We start from the raw sequence: 11,860 nt of genomic DNA on the forward strand, positions 1-11,860 counted from the left end.
TATAAATGTATGTTATTATTCATTTCATTGGAAGTTATGTATAACGATCGATCATTTTGAATGGTTTATGTGCTTCTATTCGACTGTTTGATATACAGACAAGATTTTCGCGTTATTTAATGCGCTATATTATTGGCATTGTCAGAATTAAAAACTTATCTTTTTCATCTTTTCACTGAGATTTAGGCAAGGGCAACAAAAAAGTGTTGGCAAAGACAGTAAAAGATAGTGTCTTTTCTGTTATTAGGTAACCGTGGAAGCAGTGGCGGAGCCACAGTGTCAAAAGGCGGGTTCGGCCGAACCCACAACCATACGTTCGCACCTTGTATTTGTCTTAAGAAATTTATGTAATATGTATAAATTAGTAATTTAGAACTCAGTAACTTTGAAGATTTGAATTCGGAACCCACAAATCTCAAATTCTAGCTCCGCCTCTGCGTGGAAGAGAACTTATCATCAAATATGTAAAAAATAAGGGGAACGACACATGAAATATTCTTAGTTCTATATCCTCGAGGGCTTGATAATAAATACTCTAAGAAAGGTTGACTGGTTTTGCCCCACAACCACCATTAATGTACGCAAAATGTCGTGTTCTGTTAATTCTAGATAAATATGCTAAGTATATGATAATTACAACAACTAAGATCTAAATAGTTATGTACAATTTCCCCACCTACAGTGAATATATAGGAGGAATCGAATTTACATATCCAATTTTTGCATGGTTTAGTCTTTTTTTTTTGCACGGATTACCCTCATTTGGGGTGATCTTTAATTTTTACCCTTCAAATTGGTGATCTTTAAGTTTTACCCCTCGCCTAACACCCCAAGGTTGTGGGTTCGAACCCTAGCTAATTAAAAAAAAAAATGAAATCGTAAGGCAGAATTTTGCAAATCTGTCCAGCGAAAGATTTGCAAAATTCTACCTTAAGACAGAATTTGGGCCGCATAGGCAGAATTCTGCCTGTGCCATGTAAATTCTGCCTGAGGGCAGAATTTCTACCTAAAGGGAAAAATTTAAAGACCACCACTTTGAGGGGTAAAATTAAAGACCACCCCCAACGAAGGCCAATCCTACAAATTGCCCTGGTTTAGTTATGGAAATTTCATGGAATTGGATATGAAGAAATTGCATGCATTGGCCCTCAAATGGGCTCGTCTTCAATTTTTTTCTCTTTAGCAATTGAACCTTTGCCCATTGAGACATAAGTTCTATCATAATTTATGGAATATTATGATGCGAAAATATAAACTTATGCATGTCCCGCGAAAAAGTTATGGGTCATTTGCACAAATGCCCTATTTTCGGGGTGGTCTTTAATTTTTGTCCTTCAACTTTGTGGTCTTTTTTGCCCTTCAGCATTTTTGGTGCTGCATAATTTAAATTCCACAAGGCATAGTTTACGTTTAACTTTGGCATATGTATTATAACATCCACACAAATTATGTCGAAAAAGGCAAAACTTTCTATAATCCAAAAAATACTACACAACTTATGCCGCATAATTTAATTCTTATGGAACTTGTGTTGGGCGAGGCAAAAGCTCAGTTCCGAAGATAAAAATGTTACAGAACTTATATCGTGCGAAGTAGGTCTAAATATTTTTGGTTAAATAAGAAGCAGGAGGGAAAATTAAAGACCACGTATACGAGGGACATAAATTAAAGACAGATTCCATTTCAAGGACAATCCGGTTATGGAAATTTCATGGAATTGGATAGAGCCATAGAGGTATATAGTTACGAAAAAAAGCCCAATCACAAAGTCGGGGTCCATTCCTTTTTTACTACTATAAGCGAAATAGCGAATCCATCTTGTTTCTTGTATTTCTAAAAAAGGACTAACGTTGTAACTTCCTCTTTCACAAAATCAACATCCTTAAATTTTTGTAAGGCAGTGTTTCAAACAGTTTTCTGAATCTTGATAACACTAAGGACCGTGTCATGGCTTCGTGCAGCACTTCCTCTGTAATAATGCCGGCCTTTATCTCTAACACCACAGCCACTCGCATTCCATCTTACCGGTCTTTCACGCGCCAATTGAGAAAAAAGAAGACTTACAGCACAATTGTTGTTGCTGCTCAGAAGAATGCTATGCAGTACAGAAAACTCGGTGACTCTGATCTTAACATCAGCGAAATTACTATTGGCACTGTAATAAGTGCTCACTCACTCTGTTTCAATTTGTTTATCTGGTTTTGACTTGATACGGAGTTTAAGAAACTAAAAGATACGTAGAATGTGTCAAACTAACCTTTAATCTTGTGGTAACATGTCACGTGTAAAATTAGAATTAAAGATTTGACATTAATGTTGTGGCCTTAGAGATGCTGTAAAGTTGGAGTTAAAGAGTTAGCCAAAAAAGAGGTATATTTTGTTAGGCAGATTAAAAAGGAAAGTAAGACAAACAAAATTCAAACAGAGGGCCTTCCAAATTCATTGGTGAACAAATTTATTAGAGAATTTTACGTTTTAAATTGAAAAGAATGGTTAGTTTAGCCTCTTTTTTTAGTTGTTATGTTCATTTGTATATTTAGGATGTGATTGAAGATTTATTAATGTGAACTCATTGATAAATGAAATGTTGCAGATGACATTTGGAGAACAGAATACAGAGAAGGAAGCTCATGAAATACTTAGTTATGCATTTGATCAAGGAATTAATATTATTGATACTGCTGAAGCTGTAAGCTCCTCCACACAAACTTAAACATCCTTGTTATTTCTTTTTTTTGGTTAGGAAGAAATTGCTTTCATTTATTATGCTGTTACTGTTCTTCATTTTACTATCTTGATACTAGAAGCTTAGTGGGCGTTTGGACATAAAAACTGTGAAATTTGAAAGAAAAAAAAAGTAGTATTTGGAAAAAAGTTGAAATATGGTATTTGGAAATTGAAGTTGTGTATAGGCATGAATACAACTAGGAAAAATGTTGATTTTTTGTGAGTGATTTGGAGTGAAAAATGTGAAAACATGTATTTGGAGTTTTTCAAATTCCGGAATATTAAGTTGAGTTTCGGAAAATTATAACTGTTCCATGTCCAAACAAGATTCTGGGATACAATTCCGAGAAAAAATGAAAATTATCCATGGCCGAACGGGCCCTTAGTTTCTGAATTGTTGGGATGTAATTAGAATCTAGGAGTATACTTTATTGCCTAAAAATGTCTTTTTTTCCTGGAGTGTAGCTTGATCAATGAGGTCATATCTGTTAATGTTACAGATAATTTATAATTTTTTCTTTCCTTACTTCTCTTTTTTCTTGATACATATATCTGGTTGTTATATTTATTTCTTCTTTGCTTTTGTATTCCAAGTATCCTGTTCCGATGAAAAAGGAGACCCAAGGAACGACGGATCTCTACATTAGTAGCTGGCTGAAGTCCCAACCCCGTGATAAGGTAATTCTACTTTGTGAAATGAAATCATTTATATGATAAGTTGTGCATATATTATCAATTTCTTGCTTTATTTTTGTATGGAACCTTATAGGGACCATGCCCACTACTTGCTAACTAGAAAGCCATAAGAAAAGATTTTCATAGTTGTCCTTTTACTGTTTCAAATCTATTGCAGTGAACTGTAACTGCTATTGATCTTTTTAAATGAATTCCACGAGAAAATGATTCACTTACTAAAGAATAGTTCGATAGAGCACATGCAGGGGTCTTTCTTTTATGTTAGTATTTAAAAGGCCATTGGAGCAGGATTGCTTTAAATAGAGGTTTTTGGAAGAGAAACCCTTGATTGGGTTGCCATATGGACTGATTTGACCTTTTCTGTGCAGTCACTTTGCTGTAGGCATACGCATATACAACTACTGGATACATATTCTGGTTTTATTGATTCTGCTGATTTATGCATGTATTCTCCAAGTACAATTGTTTTTTCTTCTTTTATGAGGAAGAGCAAGAATTATGTTATTAGAAAATTATATGCAAGCTGGAAAGAAGAACAAATCAGAACCACCTTTATTAGTTAATAGCCTAAGCCCAAGCATGAGTACTTTCAACTTGGAACGGCATAGATTGTTAAGAACTTGACGCTGCAAATATGTTTGTAAGGTTCACGCTGGATTTCACCTTTCAAATGTCCTCCCGATAGTCCACAAATGGCATAATGGAGCACTTGTGCAGTTGACTTAGATTTTTTTTTTCCAACTCGCTTGCACAATAATAATTAAGATCATTAGCATGGCCATGATGCCAACTGTAATTCGTAGTAAAGAAACTACCAAAACCATTCTTTTATGTAGAGGAACCTCTCCTTCCCGTATTTTTTGAGCCATTCTAGCTATAATGTGGTGGTGTCTTTTTATCTCAAGATTACTTATATGTATGTGATAATATCTAATAATGTATTGATGTTCTATTCTTCAGGTGATTTTGGCTACAAAAGTTTGTGGTTATTCAGAAAGATCAGGTTATATACGTGAAAATGCAAAAGTTTTGCGAGTAGATGCTGCTAATATTCGAGAAAGTGTGGAAAAAAGTTTGAAACGTCTCAATACTGATTACATTGATTTACTCCAAATACATTGGTGAGTATTTGTCGATGCTAGCATTGAAGGATTCTAGAATTGAATTTTAATAAGTAATGAGCATTCTGAATATTATGCCTTGAAGAGGACTCGAACCTCCACGCTCTTGTTCTGTAATCTGATGTAAAACTTCTCAGGCCAGACAGATATGTACCATTGTTCGGTGAGTTCTTTTATGAACCTTCAAAATGGAGGCCAAGTGTGCCTTTCGTTGAGCAGCTTAGAGCCTTTCAGGAACTCATCGATGAAGGGAAGGTAATGTATGTTTTGCTGTTTTTTTGTTAGGGAGTAACAATTGCAATATTACTACAGATCTGTCAGTGAAATGAACTAAGTAAGATGTTTTATAGTTATCATTTTACTAATCAAAGGCTGAGGTTATCTTTCATTTTTTCCTAAACGATAATATAAATATCATTTTAAAGTGAGAAACTTCAGGGTGTATGTTTGCTTGGAACTGAACTGGTAAATGAAACATGTTAGTAAATAAGCAAATCAGGTCTCTTATGCATGGTTTGGTTACACATTTTGGGCAATGCTTATAGTGAGTAACCAAACCTGATCTTTTACACATTGTTTTATTCACATTTTTCATGCTGAGTGAATAAGCACACCTGATTGTTTACGCATGGTTTGGTTTGCACATTTTTGCAAAATAATTTGAGCTTTTATTTTACTTTGTAAAATCTCAAAATTGATTTATTTTATGGATAGTTAACTTTGGAATCTAGTTATCTTAAAGTAACAATTAAGTATTACTAAATTATTCAGGTGCGCTACATTGGTATTTCCAATGAAACTTCATATGGAGTAATGGAGTTTGTCCATGCTGCAAAAGTTGAAGGATTGCCGAAGATTGTCAGCATTCAGAATAGCTACAGTCTGCTGGTTAGGTGTCACTTTGAAAGTAAGTTGTCCTTTATAATATCGTACTTAATTATTTAGATGCGAAACTCTTCTCAACGAGAAATGTAGCTTAAACATATATTTTGATTGTTGCAGCACTTTTGTCAATCTTTTCGTTCATACTTTGGCGGCTCTTACAAGTTATGAGTGATAAATGTTGCTTTGTTTAAGAGTAAAATGAGGTCATTAAATGAGAAGAAATCCAAGATTTTTGACTAAGATGCTGAGGTACCACAACCGTAGTCCACTAGTTGAGTTCGGAAGATCAAATTCTTCAACCTGGTACCAAAATATGAGGTTCTGTTATCATTCAGCCTGTTAAGAAAGATGGACCCATGGCCTAAATCGATCCTAAAATCTAGCTCATGAGGTGAGTATTGTCCCAAATCTATGCCCTCAACCAATATGGGACTTTACTATTTAACCCTCCCCATCATGCTTAGAGTTGGACATTTGGAGTATGGATAATATAAACATAGGCTGCCCAACATCTGGTTAACCAAGATCAGGGATGGGTGTCTATCAACCGCAGTATCTAACTCATTCAGTGAGGATTGACCAAGATCGTGCTAAAACACTATAACCCAATACCCTCAGCTATTGGGGGACTCTAACCCAACCTCTCTGTGTGACAACAAACATCTGTGCTGTGCATCCATTTGAGTTATCCAAATAGATGCTTCATGGGGTCAATTCATTTGTCTAGAGGCTTTGCTTTTAATCTTAGGTTGCATGACTGGAGGAGTGCAAAAAACGAAAATGAATAACTCCACTGATGATTTATAAAAGAGTGCAAGGTGGCCTAGGACACACTACCCTTTGCCAATTGGTTTCTGATTAAGGGTGTGTTTGGTATGACGGAAAATGTTTTCCTAATTTCTCTTGTTTGGTTGCACTAAATATCTTGGAAAATGTCTTCCTTAGAAATTTGAAGGAAAACATTTTTCGGATTCAATAAAACACACCAACGCATCCCCTACCCCCTCCCTACCTCTCACCTACCATCAACCGCCTATTCCCCACACTCGCCGCCTACCCCACCTACCGTCAAGCGTCAACTCCCCACCCTACCCCCACACATACACCCACATCCACTCCTACCCCCTCTCGAATTTTCTATTTCATATAGTTTATTTTATTTTTATAAAAAATTACCGCACCAAACCCCCTGCCCTACCCCAACCTCCTACCCCGCCTACCTCCCATCATTAGAAGTTGCACTCGAAGTCAAAAACCTCATAGTGTTTTTCAAATACTCTTAAAATGACATTTTTCAACTTGCGTACCAAACACAAGAAAATGAGTAGGAAAATCACTTATTTTCCGATAAAATATTTTCTTGGAAAACATTTTCCGTCATACCAAACACACCCTAAGTGTTAAGATTCTTTAACAGCGCTAGTGCAAATCAATATGTCAGTATTTTTCTTATTTAGTTATTTACATTATTGAATCCTGTTTGCTCTCTTAGATTATTAGGATCCAGTTTTCCCCAATCGCTGCCCTTAATAATACACTTTCATGAGTGCCATCTTCGTCATTTTCCCATTCATAAAATAAAAGAGCTCATATCATCCGTGCTGCCGCTGCACGAATCACATGTAGTAATCTGCCTGTACCTCTTAAAGAAATGGAAAACCACTTTTTAAAGATTTTTTTGAGTATTGGTGAACTGATTCTGATCTCCTTTCTAATCATCTGTTCTCTAATCTGACTTAAGCCACCCTTGCCCATATGTACTCCAGTTGCGTAATTGGTTTCAACATTGGTGAGCTCAGTTCCCTAAGGAATGTGATTACCTACTGGATAAAGTCTATTAGATCCTCACAGACTTCTCAATACTCATCATAGATGCTATCTGCCTAACTACAACGCCTGCTTAACATTGTAGTTTATCTGCATTGTTGATTATATCAATTTATTATTCTTACAGATGATCACATTTGGCACTATAAACTCCGAAATGACATTTGTTATCTTTCGAAAAGACCTTTTTTTTTTTGTTCACATTGACATGTTATCAGTTTTGGGCCTACTTGTACTTGGATGTTGTTGGTTAAGGACCTTATGGTTTAAGTGATAAGATAACGTATTCCTGATATTTTTAAAAAAAAAAAAAAAAAAGAGTGAAATAACCTAGTGAAATTAACCTATACTCATAAAAAATAATGAAACAACCAAATGCAGCTATACATGTTCCTTGAGAATAAAGAAACCGTAGCTGCAGTTTTTGGTAGAAAAAAATTATCGTATTTACATTGAGCATCATCATTTTAATTCACCATTTAGCATAACGAGTTTTGGTTTTTCTTTGTAGTTGATCTTATCGAAGTATGCCACCCAAACAACTGTAACATTGGGTTACTTTCTTATTCCCCACTGGCTGGTGGATCCTTATCGGGGAAGTATTTGGACAGTAACTCTGAAGCTGCTAGAAAAGGGAGATTTAACCTGTTTCCAGGCTACATGGAAAGATACAACAAATCCCTTGCCAAGGTACATGTTTTTCAAGTCTTACAAGAAAATAAAAGTTAATTGACTGTTTGAGTAGCTTTATAGTTTGGAAAAAATTAAAGTTTCAAGTGTAAGTTTACCGAGGTTGAAATACATAGTTTTAGGAGCGAATGGAAGGCATAACTTAGGGGCCACCATACCGCAATACCTCTCCTCCCCCGCCCCCGAACAAAGCACTAAAGTTGACAATTTAAATACCTTGAAATGGTTCAATAAATTTGAAAAAAAAAAAAAACTCTTAAGAATTTGTCTTTTCTCCCTGCATCTTTTTTGCTGCAGTTGCACCTAATCCGATAAATAAATCCTGCTCCTTTTTGTCTGTTGTGTGTATTACTTTGTTATTGCTGTATTTACTAGGCAGTGTTGGATAAAATTCAGTTGCAACTTAAACACAAGAACTATAAATTTGCACATAAGACCTGATTAAGATTAGAACTACTTATTGCATGAAAATTTAGAGGAAATTTAAAGTGGATCTGAAAGGACATAGGTGAGCAGTCCAAAAAAAAAGTTAATGGCCTATTCCCTTGCGCTCACCCCGTCCTTACGCTCAGTGTAAGCAACAAAGAGAAAAAAGAAAAAAAAAATAGTGCATCTCATATAGATCAAGGTTCATAAGTTCATTCTTTAATCATTCCACACTGTGAATAAGTGTAAGAGATCATTCAGTAACAATTATTTCTTGACGGTCAAGACAATTCTGGTGAAACTTCATGTCATATCAGTGAAATATTATTTATTCTTATAAAGCAAATAGTATTTCCTATTGATCTCATTGGGAGTGGCATTTTCACCTTGTTTTGGACCAGCCTTCCGCTTTCTATAAGGAAGCTCCCTCCTTTACGCGTTTATATGTAATAGTAGAAAACTAGATACAAGTTAGCTGGTCCTGTATTCAGTCGAGCATACAACCACTGAATTTAATCCAAAGAGAGGACTTACTCTACCGCTAGATAGTCAAGTGATAGGGAAGCCAAACCATATGAAGATGAGCAGCCCTTTTTCCTGACAAATTAAGAAATAAATGAGGGGGGGCCTCACAATAGCATATGGCCTACTTATAGCCTATCAACAGGTTATATCCTACTCTCCACCACCTGTGTTTCCCTTCACCCACTATGAACACACATCACAAAGAAAGGTATTATTTGAGCAGCTTTATGCAAGGAAATGGAAGAAGAATGAGGCTCCATAATTTATTGATCACGATTTTAAGTGGTGTTAGACAATTATATGTGGCTGTAATAAATTAGAGGAGAAGAAATATGTTGCTTATTGATAATTTGATGAATACAAGTGTCGAAAACACACACTTATAATATTGTTCAGTGTGGGACAATGCACATCTTAATGACTAACATTTTAACCTCTCGCTTAACATTCTAATATAGCGCCTCAAATTCAAAGGGGTAAGCAACTTAAATTCATTTATTTTGAAAAGTAAGGAAAAAAAAAACAGTTGCCGAAATGGCGATCAATCACCAGAAATAAACTGAATAATGTTTGCCTGAACGATTGCTTGAAAATCGTTAGGATTTTCCTGGAGAAGTTTTTCCAACTAGAATCTCATGCAGGAAAATTGCTAATAAAAATTGACTTAAATAATGGGCAAAATAATGGTTGGAAGAATGGGCAAAATACTGGTTGAAGCAGGTGGTTCTACCAGAATGGTTAGCGGAGAAAAAGCACGGGACAGTTGCCAGAAAAGAAGGTGATGCCACTGGAATGATTCACCTAAAAAGAAACTTAGGGTGACGTGGAATGATAAACCAAAATTAAGTGTAAGGTTTCCGGAATGGTAACCTGGATTGAAAAAAGGAGCTCCGTGGTAGGAGCACTCCCCACAAATAGACGTGAGGTCGTTGGAACAATCACCAAAAATAGGAGCAGCTTTGCTAGAACAGTCACTGAAAAGAAGCAACAGTCATAAAACTGTAGAAAGAGAGAAATTCTGATCACCCAACCGGCATAAAGACGTGTTTTGTGAGGTGAAAGCTACTCTGCTCTTTACGTAAATTTTAGAAGCTTTGATATCATGTAAGGGTTAGAGAAGAGAAAAGATATATTGATTACTTGATAATTTGATGAATACAAGACACACCTATTTATAGGTGTCAAATACACCTAGAATATTTGTTCCATATGGAAGACGGACAATACCTAATATAGGAACTACACTATACTTTGACATTCTAATGGTGGACACTGTATTTCATGAGTTATTATAGGAGATTACAATTTCATGTGGTGTTTGCTCTTATGTTGGATGTATGCATTTAAACTGAATCTTGATTGTAGACTAGTAAGTGAGAAGCTTTTTTCTCATAGAGAACTGATTCATGTTGGGAAGGACTGAGCATCCAAAATAACTTGCACTGCCATCTTTATGGGAGTTTGGGTTGTTGTGAGGGCCATTATTTCTTCTGCTTGCTGGTGTTTTCTTAAATATATATTGGAAGACCACACAGTTGAGAATGTCAAAGAATAAACAGAAAATTGTTGCTTGTCTCTAAGTTACAATCTGCATTGCGTTGTTACTTCAGTAGTCATCTATTACTTTAGACATGTAAAAATGTGAGAAGTTTATTTGCAAGTTAATGATTGCTTGGATGTCTTTTTGATGTGTTTTATGTTTAATTTCCAGGAAGCAACTATAAAATATGAAGAAGTGGCCAAGAAGCATGGTCTATCCCTGGTTGAGTTAGCCCTAGGATTTGCCCGAGACCGGCCATTTATGACGAGCTCAATTATAGGTGCAACTTCAGTGGATCAATTAAAAGAAGATATCGATGCTTTTTTGACAACTGAGAGACCTTTGCCACCTCAAGTAATGCATGATATTGAAGACATTTTCAAAAGATACAGAGATCCTGCTTCAAGTTAACTGCCAATTTCTCTTCTTTTCTTATCAAAAAGTTGCTGAAGTTTCTCATTATTGCAGAGCTAGATTTGAATTTTTTTGGTGTTAAAAACGTCTAAACTTACCACAAGATGACTTTTGTCTATGCCAAATCTATTGTGTACCAGCAACACCACTAACAGCCTGCAGTGAGAAGCAATGTAAATCAGATTAAATCAGTTCGCCAATCTGTTTTTCTTTAGTCATATCGATATCAACATTATTGATCATGTTAGGACTTGACAGTGATAGGGAGGCTATTTAAATTTGCTTCATCTCAAACTGGTGCGTACATCAAATTGAAATGTCAATATCCCACATTTGTACAAAATTTGACCGGCTTTCTCTGGTAACATGGAAAGCTCAAAAACCGTCTCTGTCCCGAGATGCCAACCATGTCTCCTTTCTACGAACACAAAACAATATAAATCATAGAACTTTGTTACTTTCTGGGTTCACATTTATAGACATATATCGAGAACTTTCTTTAGGAAGTTAGTTGTCCTCGTACGTTATTGAAAACAAAAACGATAACTTAAGCAACAAAGTGGAAATGACATATTGTCGAAGCAAGAATTGTTAACTTATAGAAGAAATAATACTGTACTTTCAATGTTACAGTGAAAAAGTCACGACCATAGTCGCCAACGGAATTAACGGATTGCAGAAGAATATTAGCAACTTTCACTAAAATGTTGCAGGTGAAACATGCTTAAGACAAATAAGTTGTTTGCGTTTGTTAGATATGTCAACTCTCATAAGAATTTCCTTAATCTCTTACCCCTAAACTTGGAATCATCGCCATAGTTGATTTAGCAAACAAGATGAAGTTTCCATCTAAAATAATTAGCTTTTGTTCTTGTGTTTTAACCTCGAAGTGCACGTGAAAAAGGTTGTTTTGATAATGTGTAATTAATTGCCTAAACTCATTGTGGCTGTTAGTCTATAGACTATTTCTTGAAGCACATACTTCAATTCTTTTTGTTGGGAAGTTCCC

General features: G+C 35.6%; 1 protein-coding gene across 1 annotated transcript; it reads left to right on the top strand.

Annotated features, from left to right (window-relative positions):
• The first annotated feature begins 1,783 nt into the window (after window positions 1-1,783).
• LOC132643088 (uncharacterized) lies at window positions 1,784-11,051 on the top strand. The gene is made up of 8 exons (XM_060359904.1): window positions 1,784-2,157; window positions 2,594-2,689; window positions 3,322-3,405; window positions 4,384-4,544; window positions 4,682-4,799; window positions 5,316-5,451; window positions 7,768-7,946; window positions 10,609-11,051. The coding sequence occupies exons 1-8, from the start codon at window positions 1,948-1,950 to the stop codon at window positions 10,846-10,848; spliced, it is 1,224 nt and encodes a 407-aa protein (XP_060215887.1). The 5' UTR covers window positions 1,784-1,947; the 3' UTR covers window positions 10,849-11,051.
• Window positions 11,052-11,860: the final 809 nt, after the last annotated feature.

Source organism: Lycium barbarum, chromosome 1 (assembly GCF_019175385.1).
Source record: "Lycium barbarum isolate Lr01 chromosome 1, ASM1917538v2, whole genome shotgun sequence".
NCBI classification, from domain to species: Eukaryota; Viridiplantae; Streptophyta; class Magnoliopsida; order Solanales; family Solanaceae; genus Lycium; species Lycium barbarum.

Excerpts from the sequence above, each read along its gene's own strand:
- LOC132643088 (XM_060359904.1), top strand. The coding sequence starts at position 1,948 with ATGGCTTCGTGCAGCACTTCCTCTGTAATAATGCCGGCCTTTATCTCT. Across the intron at positions 2,158-2,593 it reads GCGAAATTACTATTGGCACT|ATGACATTTGGAGAACAGAA; the intron begins GTAATAAGTGCT and ends GAAATGTTGCAG. Across the intron at positions 4,800-5,315 it reads AACTCATCGATGAAGGGAAG|GTGCGCTACATTGGTATTTC; the intron begins GTAATGTATGTT and ends TAAATTATTCAG.